The sequence below is a fragment of the Parasteatoda tepidariorum genome, chromosome 3, assembly GCF_982258835.1.
Source record: "Parasteatoda tepidariorum strain Cologne lab strain chromosome 3, Ptep-v5.0, whole genome shotgun sequence".
NCBI lineage: Eukaryota > Metazoa > Arthropoda > Arachnida > Araneae > Theridiidae > Parasteatoda > Parasteatoda tepidariorum.
The window spans coordinates 65,400,504-65,419,102 of record NC_141757.1 but is presented as its reverse complement, the minus strand read 5'-3'; the positions used below and the strand labels follow the sequence as shown (position 1 = coordinate 65,419,102).

General features: G+C 27.3%; 1 protein-coding gene across 1 annotated transcript; it reads right to left on the bottom strand.

Annotated features, from left to right (window-relative positions):
* Positions 1-393: 393 nt before the first annotated feature.
* On the bottom strand, positions 394-18,331 carry LOC107441963 (ADP-ribosylhydrolase ARH3-like). The gene is made up of 8 exons (XM_087159470.1): positions 18,031-18,331; positions 14,439-14,544; positions 10,355-10,574; positions 9,673-9,846; positions 7,779-7,872; positions 5,477-5,559; positions 3,378-4,369; positions 394-2,268 (listed from the first exon to the last, which is right to left on the bottom strand). The coding sequence occupies exons 1-7, from the start codon at positions 18,188-18,190 to the stop codon at positions 4,169-4,171; spliced, it is 1,038 nt and encodes a 345-aa protein (XP_087015596.1). The 5' UTR covers positions 18,191-18,331; the 3' UTR covers positions 394-2,268; positions 3,378-4,168.
* Between the last annotated feature and the right edge of the window lie 268 nt (positions 18,332-18,599).

Here is an 18,599-nt window from a genome sequence, read left to right as displayed (position 1 = left end):
AGATTTTTGAAGTTTATATTCATGCTTAATTTTAAACCTTTTCACAATAAATAAAACAGTTGATTAATTATTATTCAATGTCACTCAATGCAGGGATCATAATTTTTTATTTTTTTTTAAATATTCCTTTCTTTAACAGCTAACTTCCTATTCTAACTAAATAAGCAGCAAATTATTATTCAATGTAATACGTAACTCAATATTAAAATTAATTCTGATCTTATTCTTTGAATTGCTTTCATTTCAACAATAAAATGCTTTCCATAATAGATTTGCTTTAATTTTTTGAATGCAGTTGCTTTTGTTTTCTTCTATTAACAAGCTGTTTCAAATCTTTATGTCATGTATCCTGGGGTTAGCTCACAGTTAGCTTGTTCCAAATAAAGCACCACAAATACCTGTTCCAAATAAAGCACCACAAAAAATCTCTCCATATGCTTTGAAGAGTCTGTGAACAATCTCTTTTTAATTGGTTTCTGATCTTATGGAACGCAAGAGTTTTTAACTCTTTTAATCTACTTCTAAATTATATTATTGTCAAAATTACTCCAACTTAATGAATATTCAGTATTTTTATGCGGACAGTATAGATAATATTTTCTATCTGCAAAACCATTGTCATAGTGCCAAAATAAATATGATTCAGAAGTGACTTTTTTGTTTTTATTAGAATTGTCTCACATGCACAAAAAAAATAGAACAGAAAATATCATAAATAATCTGTTTCAGGGATATTTTCTATCTTCAACAATTTCACATCGTAAAGAATATGTATTGAAATTATATCTTTGTAATTCACTTATTCGAACAAAATTATATGATATGTGTTTAAAGATGATTTGTCAAGTAAGCAAACTTCCAAAATTGAAAATAAACTCACACATATTGTCATAGCAAGCTTAAATTTTTAAAACACATTAAAATACAGTTTATCGTGGAACTTCAAATAAAACTGTAATTAGTAATTTATTTAAAAATACCAATAATGTATCAGTTCTTGCATTTTTTAAACATTGATATTTGAGGTAGGAATTATTTTATTATTAGGAATTGAATTTGTGAAATTACAAATTTTACAAGTTCATGTTTTTCTTCTTTTATGCCTGTAACTGAAGGAGGGGCTAAGTTGCTAAGATAAAAAAAAGTGGGACCCAATTTTCTAGTGATAAATTTTTCTCACGTGTGCAATTTTCATTAAAAAAAGATGCAATTTCACATTTGATAACATTTCTGTATAAGTTCTGAAAAATTGCTATTTTTTTTTTCTATGACTTTGCATTATAAACACTATAATGCACTGTAAGCATAGTTTTATAATTTTCTTTGCATGTCAACTGAAGCTGAGAAGAATGATATGACATGGAAAAAGAATATATTTAATGATTTCAACCACTTTTTAAATGCCGTAACTTTTGCCTTAAATTTTTTTCTTAACTTTTGTTGTATTTAATATATATAAAAATGACAGACGTATATATCACTGAGTGTATCATCCTGTCTTGATAACAGAGAAACGATGTATAATGAATAATGTTTTATTTAAAAAACAGTAAAAAGGGCAAAAATGTTGGGCTAAACTTTATGCTTGATATGTTGGACTAAACTTGTTACATAGCAATGAAACCTTCAGAATAATGTCATACTTTCACTATAAAGATGCGTTATAAAAATATTATCGTAAAAATATGTTGCAATTTTTGATATATGATCAAATAATAAAAGTATAAAAGCACAATATATTTGAATGAATTTTTTCATATTAATGAAATGTATTTTAATGTTTTCCTGTGCAATCTACACATTTCCTGCCTTTTATAAATTTGTATAAAGATATTCATTTGAGAAATGTGTTAGAATGGATTTATTTATCAACATTTTCTAAATGTTCTTTTAATTTTAATTTACAGAATGTCTGTAGATCTTTAACTCTTAAGCTAGTTTGATACTTGGCAATTTGTACATATATATCTCTGCCAAGCAGGGAAATATCACAGAATTTCTTATATCATATCAATCACAAACACAGCATATAATATCACATCGATCCTAATAATATCACACTAAAAGACATATCTAATAATATCACATCAATAAGAATATCTAATAATATCTCACATCACTAAGAGAATCTAATAATATCCAATAAATGATATTATATAATTCTACAATAATCAGAATATCTCTAGCAATATCAAAACAAAATAGCCTGATTGAATAACACACAAGCAGATGATTTTAACCAACAAGTAAAGGCAGCGCCGGATTAACCTATAGGCACACTAGGCACGTGCCTAGGGCCTACGAAATTCAGGGGCCTACGAAAAACTTGGGAGAAAAACATTTGTTGACAAAAATAATTTAGCTTTAAAAACAACAAGTGTATTTTGCACAAAATTATGAAGATACAAATAAAAATATAATATTTTTCGGTAATAAATTATTTTGCAGAATCTTACTTTTTTGCGATTTTTGGATTCAACGAAATCTTGTATCATGCTGTCGAATTCCAAACTACGCAAAATGTCGTATTCAATAGACATAAGTGCGAGCGATGCCAAACGATCTTGATTCATTGTTGAACGCAAATAATTTTTTATCAATTTTAATCTGGAGAAAGATCTTTCTGCATTTGATCCAAGAATCGACAAATATATTCTTAATGCAATGTGAACGTTAGGAAAAGTATTCACAAGTTTATCTTTAATTTGAGCCTTCAGCATTTCTTGTTTAGATTTATGTTCATATAAATTTGAAAATAGTAAAAATTCATCAACAAAGTTTTTCTCTAAATCGGATGAGTAAATTTTCACAAAATTTTGCGCTTTTAGTTTAATCTCAGATTCTGACAAATTTTTGTGTAATTTCCTTGTAATTCGGGTTCGATAAAACATCGATTAATGACACTTTTTGGTCGATCCAGAAAACTGGGAAATTCAGACATCCGAGATAGCGATGGTCCCGAGCATCCCAGATAATTGGTTCTCTACTGTATAAATATTTCTTGTAATTAATCTCACTATCAATTTCACTGTTTTCTTTGCTGGTTTGTTGTTGTATTGTTGACGTGAAGTGTTTACATAGTTATCGATCGAACTAATCATAATGGTATTATCGATATCAACTTCAATATCGGCAGTATGTCGGTATTGCAGATAAAGTTCGATAAACAAATTCGTAAATTAAAATCCATATTAATAAAAATGTAAAAAAAAAAAATATGCAAGAAAATTTTAGCATATATTTTGAAAAGAAGGGAGGAGTGGGGGAAGGAGGAGAGGGCCCAAAAACGGCTATGCCTAGGGCCTACGAAAGGTATAATCCGGCTCTGTGCCTAGGGCCTACGAAAGGTATAATCCGGCTCTGAGTAAAGGTTATACCTTGAACTAAGGTCAACACTTAGAGGTTAAATGCAAACTAAAATGATCAAAGAGATCTGTAAATTTTTATTGAAGCTTGAAAACATTTATCCTAAATAATAACTAGTACTACAGTGCTAAAAAGTTTTACACTGGAATGCAACGACACAGCTTTAGATCAGGCTTCATAATTTTTATGCAAATTAACATGAGTTTTACACATCATACTATACTTTTTAACAACTCACCCCCCATAATTAATGAAAATTCAATATAGCTATTTCCAATAGTTATTACCAGCCACTGCTATTTCTTATTTGCATATAAAATTACAAATATTTATATTAATTTATCATTATTGCATACATAAGTATAATAAGTAATTGTAGTTAAAATTGGAAATATCTAAGCACAGGGTTTATTGTGTGTAGCAATAATATGTCAATATTTATATTGATTTCACTAATGGCCATTTTAAACTCCCTTTTCCACTAGATTTAAATTTGGAAAACATGATGATTGGTGCAGGATAAGAGAGCTTCATCAGAGTTTAAAATTAAGGATGCCTGCATATAGTTACAAATTTACTTAACAAAAATTATACGAAAAATTCATTCTCAATTTTAATAAAGAAAGTCACATACTGTTTTAAAAAGTATAAATGATTATGCCTTTTACATCAGAATTTGAAATATATGAAACTCACATATAAATAATAATTTTTTTAATACAAAAAATAATTTAAAAATAGAAAAAAATATGAAAAACTTTATTTAAGTATGCACCATACTTTTCCCTTACCAACAACAAATCTAGGCTTTAGAAGTTTTTCGTAGCTTATCTGATAATATTTCAACTTCCTTTATTTTATCACATACTTTCTTAAAATTTTCTGGAATTATGTCATCCCCATAATAGGCACCAGCAATAGCACCTGCCATTGTAGCAATAGTATCAGTATCACCACCAACTGATATGGCAAAGTAGATTGTTCGAATAAACGGATTTGTGCTCTAGAAAAAGATATAAGTCTATCAATAACATGTTAGCTGCCACAATGTTAGAAAAAAAATGTAACTGAGACATGATATACTTGTCACAGGGCAACTAACAGATTAAAAAAATACTTAGAAATATATTTTTTGTATATTTTGCTAGAGGGGTAATGTCTGGAGTACCTCTCTAACATTATTTTCAAAAAATTATATACAGGAATAAAAATTGATTTCAAGATAATTCATTTTATATATATTGTTCATAATGGATAGTTTAAACATTCGTTATAAGGGATTTTAAATGCGTAATTTCTGTTAACGCTTAGCTGTAGCCAAATACGCAGGTCATTTTTATTGCATCCAGTGATGAATCCGCAAGGATTCGAACCCTTCAAATTCGAAAAATTAATTGCATTTGATCAATTGTTATAACATACTCATAGTTACAAAAAAAAATTGAATACCAAATAGAAATTGCCTTTTACTTTTGATTACAATAAAATTGTATTAATGTGAGTTAAATGAATGTAAGTTGTGTTATTTTTGAAAGATTATTCTATATTGCTAACAATCAAAAATTATAAATATTAGCTGAGAAAAAAGAAAATTGCATACATATCTCGTTTAGAAACATTAACAAGAAATCAAACAATCATGTATTTGTAAAAAATATCATTTCCACCATTTGAACAATTAATTTTTAAAGTTTTATTCTCATATTTAAAAAAAAATCTAGCTTATAACATTTTTGCATATTGAGAAAGTGAAGAAGATGATGACGAAAAGGAGTGTAGTATTTTTATTAAAAAAAAATTTAAAAAAAAGATTTTTCTGAAAACATAATCAAATTTAATACTCAGAAAAGCTAAAGTAATTCAAAGAGTTACTTTTTCAACACAAAAGTTTCAGGTAAATTTGCGTGATACACAACTTACAGTAGTTTGAATTCCACATTTAGAAGAAGGAAGGAAATGAGTTATCAGTGAATTTTGTGCCTTGAAACGCCGCTGATATTGCAGGTATGTGACTTATAAACATAAATCCACATATTGTGTTGAAAAGTAGCCATTCAAATTGCTCAGATATTCTGCATGGTATTTTAATAAAATTTCCAAATAAGCTCACCTCATAATTTGAAAGTGGTTTCAGAGCCCTGAGAAATGAATAAATTGCAGTTGGAACAGATTTCAAGGCTAAAACACTATTTCCTGTATGGTAAAGAAAGGATATTTTTAAAATTTCATACGTATATTTTTTATAAAACAACTAAGTAAATTTTTTTTAGACAATTTGTTTTAGATTTTCTAATGACATCAATTTAATACAAACTGAGAAAGTTCGATGTTCTTCAATGAAATGTGTTGAAGTAATAAAAGCGAAAATAAAATAAAAACCAGTAAAAATTATAAAAAATAGAAAAATATATTACATGTGAGTGTGTAATGAAGAAAGACAAAAAAAATTTAATTCCATTGATGATATAAGTAAAAACAATTCTGCACATGATAAGATAAAAGAAGAAAGGAAAAAAAACATAATTAAAAATAAAAGTATTGATTAACATTTGAATAAGAGATTTTTTTTTGTTGTCGCAAAATTTTGTATGTATTCCATTAAATATATTGTTTATAATATTAAACAACAAATAAAGAAGCTTTAATCTCCTAAAATGTAAAACAATTCCTCAAACTTTAATATAATTATTATAATATAGTTGAATTTTTACAATTTGAAGAACTCCAAGAGAAATGTAAACATAATTAAAACTATCCAAAATTCGAATCAACAAACAAATGCATTATTTAATTTAATATAATAAAAAATTTTGCTGTCAGGGGTCTGTCTAGGTTTTTCTGAGACTATTTTGTGAAAATTCAGACATAATTTGTGAAAAATTAAAAATTATATTAAAAGATCAACACAAAAATATGGATTTATTGCTTCTTAAGGCATACAAAAATAAAATTTTAGGAAAAAGTATTTTGTGAAACTGCCGTTTCTCCTAAAGTTGAATTTGTAAAGGTACCGTTAAACGGTAGTAAATTAGGCCTGAACAGATCCCTGATTATGTTAAATTAATTGAGTAGAAATCTGCCTAATTTTATCCACAACTGTTTTCTATTTTTTACTATCAACAACTACAGAAATTAACAATAAGTCAGAGGGTTGAATTAAGAACTGCATTTATTTTGGTCCAGTGTAAACATTTGTGTAATGGAGCAGAGAAATTTAACATATGATAAATGCAATTGATACGTGCAACAAATGTTCAATCTGTTGGGATGGTGAACATTTCCGATTTTCCACACATTCTAAAGAACTTTAATTGATTTTTTTATTGCTGTTTATTTATAAAAATTTAGTTGATAGTTTAGCCTTAAAAAATTTTTTCGTATTAGTCCAATATTTTAAATGTTTTTAAATCCAACTCTAAAGAAATGTATTTCAGTAAACTGATCATCAATGACAACTTTTAGGAATTTAAACAACCTCTCCCTGATAAAAAATTATCAAACAATAAAAAATCTTTTTCCAACGCAGCATTACTCTAACCTTCAATTTAACTATCAGTGAGAATAACAATAACATAAAAAATGTCAATTTCTTGCTTGAAATGCTACAACTTAACCACTTTTTAAAAAAATTATTATTTTTTGAATTTTTATACTCAATGCTATTTTTTGAAAACAAATACCTTGATAATTTTTTGGTAATGTAATTTGAATGGTAATAAACATCCAAAACATTTTTCTTTTGGTTAAATGAGTCAGAAAATAACAATGGTGATAAATTTGAGATCTGGGAATCTATTTTTTTCCTCACTTTCAACTTAAATTAAGAATTGAGCTTATAAAATAAGAATCAAAAGAGATAAATAATTTTAGGAACTCATCTTGGCAAAAAACAAATTTATGCTTTCAGACAAATTGGAATTTAAAAAAAAATCAATAATACGTTTGCAAATAAAAAGTATCCTTTTCAGAATGTCAACTTTTGTCTCAATAGCTGCATTTCTTGGGATGCAGAATGGCTGGAATGGTATTTTTTCTTATAAATTTAAAGGTTCATAATTTCAAAACAATTTATTGAATGCTAATTTTTTTTAATTCCATCACGCTCTTTGTATATTTTTTGCATAGTTTCTTAGTTTCAAGTATTTCTAGCAGCAAAAAAATGTAAAATGAAAAAAATAAAATAAAATAAAAATAAATAAAGATTATTCAAAAAAATTCCTTAACTTTAGTGATTCCTTTATAACTTACAATGCTGTACGGCTTATGGTAGCTTCATAGTTTATCGTAAGTCTAGATATTATACAATTTTCTCATATTGACTCAATACTTTTTTCTAAGGCTGTAGTATAATGCAATTCAAATAATAATAAGAATAATAATGAATTTAAAAAAAAAAATGACAAAGTGCAAACCTAATGACTGAGCAATATCTATAGGGGAAATATCCTCTTGTTTTTCAAGACAGCATTTCATTTCTTTTAAGCTTAAGTAGTAAGGATCAAATCCCTGTTTAACAAAAGAAATATTTTTATTAGCTTGGCAAATATGTGACAAGTAAATTAATAATAATTTACTCGCTCTATTTGTAACAAAATCAATGTAGGAAATCAAAAAAATTAACCACCAGCACTACATCTACTCTATAGAATAAGAAAAGTTTTATCGACATCTAGCACCCTTAACAGGACGATTAAAGAGGGAAGAAACTTTAGCATTGCTATCTAGTCTAGACAACTAACATAATAGTTCCGATTTTTTTTAAAAACCCTAAATCAGATGAGAATAAAAGAAAGTCAATATGACTAATAGTTTAAATGTTATAAGCGTTTTTATATATAAAAGTAATGTTTTGTTTTTATACATATTTACGTAACTGACATAGCTATATAAGCAAGTGATCTATGAAGAATCGCAAAATTGTTTTTAAATTTAATTATTAATTTAAATTGCCCAATTTTTAAAGATTTTTTTAATTTTTTAAATATTTTTCTTTTAATTAAAAATTGCTCCAAAAACTTTGTTAAATTTTATTGACTACCGTTTCAGTTACAGAAAAGGCAATAAAACTTTTTTTTCTCTAAAAAAAAGTCAATATCGCCATGAATTAAGCTCAGTTTACGAAATTTAAAATACTTAATTCTGAGTGATTAGTTAAAAATAATTATGATAAATTAAAATTATATTTATATATTTTTAAAATTATATTTAAATATGCTTATAGGCTTTGTCAATAAAAACATTTATAATTTAAAAAGAAACAAAGAACAAAGCTCAAAGTTTGTCAGCTGGTGTTCTTATCAAACACTGTTAATTTTCAGTTTCATCAATATTCATAGTTTATTCTTCTCATCCAAATTGGCTTTCCTTTAAATTATATGATTTCATCTTTTCAACAACTGCACTAATGTGCTTATTGAAATCGAGTAATATTTGGGTATATGAAAAGCAGTAAGAAGGAAGAACGACAAACAATTTTTCAGTAATATCTTTTTAACAAATTGCAAATGTGAAAGGAAGAAATTTTCTTTTCGAAAAAGGAAAAGATATACTATATTTTTTCTTCTAATGGCAGGCACTGAACTTTTACGTTTTTCGCCTAAGAAGATGCCGGAAGTATTACTCATTTAACCTTACCCAGTGGGCACCTGTGAACCTAAGTCATGGAGGCGAGCAACATTACCCACGCCATACTGCCATAGATACCCGTTTATATGGTGGGCCATATTCATACATCACACAATAGAGAACAACACACAGAGAGAAATATCCATGCCCTGATCGGGATTTGAACCTGCAGCCATTGGCTTCGCAGTCAGGCACGCTAACCGCTCGACCATCTGGCTGGCTATTTGGTTATTCTGTTAGTAAAAAAAAGTCCAGTAAATGGACATGAGACTTAGAACTGTATATATTATCAGCATTAACATTAGCATCGGATGTATATTGTATAATGATTTTTTAAAATCAGGTTTCTATTTCTAATTAATTTAAACACGAATACTTTCAATCTACAATTGCATTTTGCTACAATTGTTCAATAAAATTTAAAATTGTGTATTAACTCTTCAAGCATTGGAACCTCTGGGTAATTTTCATCTTTCATGCTTGTTTTCTATTGAACAACACTTTTTTTTAACGTAAGAAAAGTTTGCATCTGTAATGTAAGGAAAGAGTGGGACTAATGCTCAGTGGGTTAATACAAGTATATAATTAGGTAAAAATAATCGTGATGACTTGAAATTCTTAATTAAATTAAAAGTCTTCATACATTCATTCATTTCATTCTATAATCTTTCTGATATTCACCTGGTTTTTAAAACTTGTCATCTTTTCTTCAAGATCCAAAATGAATTTCATAGGATCAAGTTCTTCAGAAGGATCTAATTTCAGAGCTAAGTGAATAGCTAAGCACAGTAATAGTGCTCCATTATAACCATCTGGATGAGTGTGAGTCACAAAAGAGCACTGTTCCACTGATTTCTATTAAGAAAGATAATAAACATGTAAACATGAACAAAGTGTACCTAAAAGAAAACATTTCATTTTTAAAAATTATATTAAATAAAATTTTGATGATCATACTTTCTAAGTTTAATAATTGTATGAATAACAATATTATTTTATTCTTAAATTTTTATTTTTAATAAATTTAGATAAAGTTTTATTAAATCACCTGTAGAACATAGTTCTATACTTAAAACGTTTCAATCAGATAAAAAAAAGGGGATATTTCCGTATCGTGATCTGTCACGCCAACTACAATCGCCAAGGTGCCAAATAGATTTTAAACTTGGAAATTTAAAAAAAAAAAAAAGCATGTAGATGTTTACTTGGGGCTGGCTACGAGTTATACCTTTCGAGTTGGTCCCTTTCTGTGATGTTCTTTTTTTTTTTACTTTCTGGCGGGTCACTGCCCGGAAGTATCCAAGATTTCGCGATAATTCTGCCACAGATCACGATACGGAAATCTCCCCAAAGTTTATCTTACTTTTATAAAGTCATTATCTTTATTATGAACAAATAAGGCAACGGGGGCGATTCTCATAGCAGCTCCATTGCCATAAGATCCTGCTCCATTGAATTGGTTTTTAGCAGGAAGAAAAACGTCTTTAAAGTTTGTTTCCTGTAAAGCCACAAACACGAGCCGAACATGTGCACCATAGGCTCGTTTTCCTGATAGAGGGTCAGTAAAAAACTCGTGTACAAATCTAGAAGATTGAAGAAGAAACAATTTAGATATAAAAAATTGCGTATTAAAACTATTGAGAGTTATTTACCATTTAACAATTTAAATAAAAAGGGACTTCTTTGTAAACTATAAAAATGTATACAATCACTACTAAAAGTTTTGAAAATTACAGTAGATTTTCAAATGCATAGAAAGTTTAAAACGTTTCTTCTTATTCTCTAAATATGATATATAATTCTCTAAAAAGATGATTTCAAATTCCAAGGCCCTTATAAAGTGTCAATTTACAATCCAATAAATAATCCTAGAAGGATATATTTTTGAAATTGTGTAAATATCTGACTTCAATTTTTATGAACAATTAAATGTTAATTTAAGTATAGAACCATAGAAAAATCATTATGTATATAAGACTAAAAATGATTATCTACACATTCATACAGTAAAGGAAATGTACAGTGAGCAAAATTAACTGGACCACCCTGAATAACTTTTGATCTAATGATCGGATCTTCACGTTCAAGGACTCAATCCTAATGGCTCGAGGAGGTGACCTCAAATATGCTAATTAATTAGTGCGGACGATATTTTAAATTACGAAATCAGGCACAAAAAGCTACTTTTTCTGAATACCTTTTTTACGACGGATTCGGATTTCTGACCCCAAAAATATTGTGGATATATGGAAATATGGTCACAATAGTTTGGTTAAGAGAGCGCTTCAAAGTTTGGACACCTTAATCATAATTTTACTTTTTTAAAATATTTTGCCATATCTCGAGAACTAAGCAATTAAAAAATTATTGCACACAATTATAAAATTCGTTAATCCAAAAATAATTTCATGCAAAAAATAACTTTGAGTAAATATTTATAATTTTATTTAATAATGGTGGAAAATTTTTTGAATTGTAAGCTATGTAATTTTTTGCATCATTTTAAACAATATAATCTAGCATGGCAAACTACAAAATTTGAGCAAAACCGGTTGAATAGTTCCTGAGAAAATTAATTTCAAAAAAGTGAGATATTTAAAATTCGATTTCTCAGGAAGTCTTCGATGGATTTAGCTCAAATTTTGTATTTTGATTAGCAAAATTATATTTTTTAAAATTATGCAAAAATTTGTATACCTTACAATTCGAAATTTTTTTGACCATTATTAAATAAAACAAAGAAAAATAATAAATATTTACTAAAAATTATTTTTTGCATGGAATAATCTTTGGATTTTCAATTAGAAATTTTAATAGGATAAAACTGTTTCAAATCAAATTTTATATTAATAAAGTTCAAGTTGCGCACGTTAAAGTCCCTTCTCTTCAATAATTCTTTAATATCAACAAAAGGGAATGAATGCTTTTGATATTTTACAGTTTAGACAGAGAACTAAACTAAATAACTAATTCGAGGTTTTGTTCAAAGAAAATACCCCTTTCTCTCCACACACTTGCACCTAACCATTCATAATTCTAACAAAAAGAAAATACCACCTTTCTGGAGTGATAAAAACATTTATTCATTTAAAAAATGATAAAAAATAATATGCTTTGCAATACAACTCCGGAATACAGATGCAAAATGTTATTGCTGAGCACTCCTGACTGAAGTATTTTGTTTCACTTTTAGTAAATTTCACTTTAGTTAAAATAATTTAATTCTCATTGTGAATTTGATAACCAAAAAAATTTAAATGTTATCATTCATAAAATAATTCTTTCCTGGAAATGACAGGCTGGTTTCAATAACTAGTGAGTTTACAAACATAAAGCACTGCTTGCACTATTTCGTACTCTTTGTCTATATCACTTTTCTTTTCTCACTACAAAAGTGATTTTTGTGTTCCAAGGTACATGTTTCACTATTTGATATTATGGTTAGTCAAATTTTTTTATTTTATTATTATTATTATTTTTTTAAATTACCTCATATTCATAGTAGAAGTATTTGCAAAAGATGTTAAAATTATTTACTTTGAGTCTCAATGGCTGTTTACCTCTGATTCTAAGATTGATAATAACTTCAAGGTTTTGGCAAAAAAATATTAAATATTCTTTAACTTTTTTTTTTTGCGTAAATTAAATTCCGGCTTTTCTCTGATCTGTAAAATACCGTAATATTGTTTCAGTTACTAATTAACACAAAAGCTTAAAAACTGGTTAAATAAATTTAAAAAATTATCAACAACAATAACTTTATATTAAGCTAAATTATAGGAACTATTCCAAGCCATATAAAGAAGTTCTTGTTTATTGTTACGTAGTTTGCTAAAGTGGGCCTAACCATAAAATAAGCTATTTCAAGTATTTTTTCTTTCTTTTTGTTCCAAGTAGGCTCATTTGAAAAACCCATCAATTTTAGTAAGTTGATTTTCTTTAATAAATAATCTTATGATTGTCACATTATTAAGTCATTCAACAAATTTTTTCCCATTCAATTTTCACATTTCTGTTGCATTTTAAAGATTTATGAAGTAAAATAAAAATTTTCTATGTATTTCAAGCACTTGCTCATTATTACTATCATCTACCAGACATTAAAAATTTACATTATATTAAAGAATTTATTATTAAGAGTAAATAACCAAATAAGAATACCAGATTGACATTGATATTCGGAAGCTGTTAAGCATAAGCACATGTTAAAACTGCGACTTTATAGGTCCTCTTTTTTCAACTTTCGCATGGTTGCTGCATAGGCTTTTAAAATTCGTCTAAGCTTGTGCATAGGTGAAACTCTTTGAGCAAGGTTTTTGATTGAGAGCTTAACTATCATAAATTTTTAGGATGTCCTCCTTATTTTTATGTGATATCTATTTTAAAAAAAAGTCCATGTTCTTATTCTTTAAAAAAAGTTAAACGCTTATTCAAAAATAATAATAATAAATAAACTTTACATTAGAACAAATTTTTTCAAAATAAAAAAATAGTTCATTTATTAAAAAAAATAAAAAGACAGGTAAATATTTTAATTAGTTGGAATTTAAGTAAGTGTTAATGGTTTAAAAAAAACACTTGTTTGGATTTAAAGATCCACAAAAAAAAGGAGTAAATGAGAAATATTTTTACATAATTCTTTTTTAAATGCTAGGAAATGATATTTAAAGAGAAAAATGAAAATCCTACAGATTACAAGTATTTATTTATACAGTAGAAGATTTGTATAACGCAATTCTGTAAACCACAATTCTCTATAAACCACACTAGCTTTCTAAGTGTAACCAATGAAATTTGCAGTTAAGAAATTTCTATAACTAAATAAAACAGAATTATTAACTTTTTAAATTGTTTATTTAATTATTTGAAAAGAGGTTAAAGTTTCAAAAGCAAACCAAAATTAAATAATTTGTTTGTTATTAGCTCTATTGCTGCAGAAAATTTTAATTTTTTTTTTGTAAGTAATAAATACTTAAGTGCATATTTTGAGTTTTAAAGCATTTGTATAAAAATATTATTTTAAATCATTGTAAGAATGATCTGTTTTAAACTAATACTGCCATATTTAGCGGGTAAGTTTATAAAGATAAATGAAATTTTTTATATAACACAAAATTCCATAAGACGCAGTGCCTCAGGTTTTGAGGTGTGCATTTTAAAGATCTTCTACGGTATAGGTTACATAAAAATTTAACATTCAAAGCCATTTATGGTAAAAATTAACATTGGTATTACAGAGTTAGTATAGTGGAAAAATTTGGTTACATAAACTGTTCCCTTAAAACCTATTCATAAACTTATTGTTGACAAAATTAGAACATGAAATGAATCTTTATTCATCGAACAAATTTAGTGAGAAACTGAATAGTTTAAACACTTTTTTACCGTGAGTTTAGCAAAAACATACACATGATAGATAATTTTTCAAATTTTGAAACGAAAAATACCTTTTAGCCAAATCACTAGGAGAGATTTTCTTTTTTTCTATCAGTGATTTAGTAACTGATAATGTCATTGCTGTATCATCTGTATGCATATAAATTTTTTCTGTTTCTACAAATAAATTTTTTTTAATAACAACAATATTTCAACATAAGGAACAAAATTGCATAAAAAGTTATTAATAAAATAATGCATCACAGTTTTTTTTTTAATAAATTTGATCATTTTTCGCAAGGCTATAATGCTTTTTGGTTTTCAGGTTTTAATTTTAAAATTACCGCATAGTAGATAATAATTAGGTTATTATATAAATCTCAGCAAAAAGCTGCAAAATGAATGTAACTTCCTTCAATGGCTACCAATTGTGAAAGAAAACATGATAAGATCAATAATAAATATTATTTAAATTAGTAGTCAGCAGTAACAAATATACGTACTTACGTATTTTCCTGTCGACTATTTATGCCAAATCTGAAAATAAATTTGGAAATGGTTCAAATTTAAATACCTCATTTTTTGCATGTAATAAGTTATATTTGTATTTTGTCAATTTCTTAATAATTAACTGCTATCTAACTATAGAAAAATCAATGTTTGTGTCCTTTGTAGACTCCTTAATCATCAAATCGGAAGCTATGAAATTTGGTATACAGATAGTTCAAAGCACAAGGAAGGTCTATGTAAACATTAGAACATTCTACGACAAATCGTTCGAGCGGGTTAAACGAAAAACGAAATTGAATTTTCTGATTTGTTCAGCGTTAGCCATTGTTTTAAATTTAACAACTCAATTTCTCACATTAATCAACATTACGTGGTAGCACGCCCGGTCTACCAAATTCATACTTTGTTTGATACCACGATCTTTTATTTCATTTATATAATTTTATTTATATAAATTCTTTTAAACGAGTTTCTAGAAAATTGCTTATTTAAAATCAACGATAATGGAATAGAAAAAAAAACTCATTTATGTATTCAAAAGCAAAAATTAATCGTTAAAAGGATACACATTCGCTTAGGAGAAAAATAAACGTTGACGCCAATGATGCTTAATTAATTAAGGTAATCTATACATATTGAAATAAAAGAAATGACCCTGTACTAAAATGCAAACAAAATGGAGTAAAGGTATTTATTTGCCTAGAAGAACTGTAAGAAATCGTCATACTATCACTCACAACATCGATGCTTAATTAATGTTGTTAATTTGTATTAATTGAAATTTTAAAAAAAAGTAACTTCTGAACTGAAAAGCAAAAATAAGTAGAAAATATGCTTATTCGTGTCTTGGGCAGCCGTAAGAGATCTGCATATTATTGTTGATACTAATGCTTAATTAACATTGATAATGCGTCATTGTTGAAATAAAATAAAATAAGCTATGAGCTAAAAAGCCAAGAACATGGAGGAAAGATTAATGGGAAATTCATTTAAGAAAACCGTAAAATATCGCCATTCACAGATGACGCTTAATTCATATGTATCACCGGCGGTAATTTGTACTACTAGTATTATGTTAATTGGCAAATTGACAGCAAAAAAATTCTACAACGGGTTTTACGTAGTTTCAGAAAATATTTTTTCCAGTTGTAGCTAAGATAAAGTATTAATATTTTAATGAATTAGAATTAAAAGAACTTTTTTCCACCACTATTCATAAATATTTTAACAGTAAACTAAAAGTCATATAGAGAAATGGTCATGCTCCAAAATCCTTCTAAAGTTCTAATATTTTTTTAAAAATAATTCGGCTTTAGTTGGCTACCACTGACAAATATGTATAAACTCAAATGTTGAAGGGTTGTGTAATAAGTACCAAATATACTAATATAGGTATGAAATATTATATTGATATATATTTGGTGTTTATTAAAGCTGCACCAACTTAGGGATTAAGTGTTTTACGGTCCCTCGAAAAGGATATATATGTACCTGAGATAATCACTTAATAGTGGTAAATTCTAACTATCATGAATTGGCCGCGAGCAATAGCATCACGTCAAGCGATGCTAAATACATTTTATCTTTATTCCAATAGTATGGATTACAAACAATCAACTTTGCTTACTTCAATAACGTAAAGTCACCGAAGATTACAACATATAACATTAAATTTAAAAAAAAATTATTTTAGCTATATTAATTGAAAAACTTAGTGGAAGAACATAAGTTAAGTGAGATTTTCAAAACGAAAAAAGAACACACGTATCCAAATTATTTTATTACCAATTTATGGTGGGACTAAGAATTGATTGTTTTATTTTATTTACCATTGCTAATTTGAAATAAAAATCATGCAAGCATACTGAAAACTAATATATATTAGTTATTTTAAGATAAAACTGAAGGTAGAAACAGTTCTGTAACATTAAACATGCCCATAGACGTAACCACTTTATGTTATTTTCTACAAATCTTTCATTCCCTTAAAAATGTCCATCACCTGGTACCATTAAGCTCCTTAATTGTGTCGGTATATGCCTTTCAATTTTGAGCATGACTGCGTTGTGTTTCTCAGTACTGATTTATTGATTCTTTTTTTTTTTTATTCACAACTTCGAAGAACGGATATTTAGCTAGTATTAAAATAAATTTGAAAAGATATCAAATTGAGTTTTCATGATATTGGCGAAAATGGTCAATGGGATAATACATAAGTACCCAGGAGATATTTCTTAAAGATACATAGATTCACAGATAGCAGCAACATAGTTGATCAACTTCACTTCTCACGTTATCTTCTTATTTTCTTTGATTTAACTCATACAGTTACTTTTAGGCTAGAGCACGAACCTATCAATACTTATATGAATGAAAATTTCAAAATTTTCCCCATCTTTACTCTTATGAACAAAAGTGTTCATTAAATTTATTTTACTTAGAGTCTGGGATGGCATTTTGTCAGAAAGAGACCTATTCCTTCCAGGACACTGAAGAAAAAAAATGGATGGAGCTGGATGAGATAGAAGAAACAAAAAATGATTAATTTAATTTTTTAGCAATAAATATAAGAAAAGATTGAATTTACACAAATTAAATTTAATATATTAACTATGAAGTTAAAAATTTTGCACATAAACTCTTTGAAATATTTTTGTCTATCCTACTATTCTAATAACTTTCTTAAAAATCTATATGTCATATTATTTGAGAGTTAGTTTCTAACTGGCCCGGAAGTTGGCAAGATTTGGCGATTATGCTGCCGCAGATCACGATACGGAAATCTCCCCATGATATTTAATTTGATCATGACATTTTAACGGCTTTTCATATAATTATATAAATTTTATATCAATAAAACAGAGAAATGCTTGTTGTATCGAATTTTTAAGAAATTCATTAAATTTATATTTCTTTCCAATTGTTGCTTTAAATTGTTTCTAATTCTAAAATAATATATTAAAAAACTTGCAAATTAATTTTATTCTTTAATTTAGATTGCAATTATAGACTGTTTAAATCTTTGATATTTCTTATAAAAAAAAACATTATTGAAAATATTAACATAAATTGAAACTATTATAAAAAGCGAATTTTTAAAAAAATTACAAATCTTATGAAAAAATCACATGGCTTAAATAAAAATGTATGTACCTCCATTGAGAATTTCAGAAAAGAATGTTTTCAGCTTCTCTTCTTTCACGATAGCATAAAATTCAAATGGAGCACCAAGACAATCACCAACCAAGGCTCCGATCAAACATCCTCTAAACTTAGCAGCAATACCGACAGTTTTTAAATTTGAAGTCGCCATTTATGTAAAAATAACACAAAATTCACAGGAATGAAATTTATTAAATATCGATCATATTTTTCAGACAGGAAAAAGAATAGGGTAGAGTATAGTGAGAGGATGTCTGTGATGCCGCAGGAAACCTCTTCAAGTCATGTTTTTAAGCATGCGCGGTTTTCTATTGATGAATGAATAACGCCTCCTCCCTATCCTTCCTAGCAGAGGATTATGGGCAGAAAATTGCGCGCTCGTTTCAAAAATCGACTAAATGAAGATTATCAAGAAATGATAAAAGATTTCTTAAAGGGTATGAAATTATGTTTTATTTAAAGTATTGATTTTCTGCCTTTTCACATAGAAATTTGTATTTCCTTTATATTTGAATGATCCATAGCAGCAAAATAACTTGGGGACTCATTGGGCCAATATT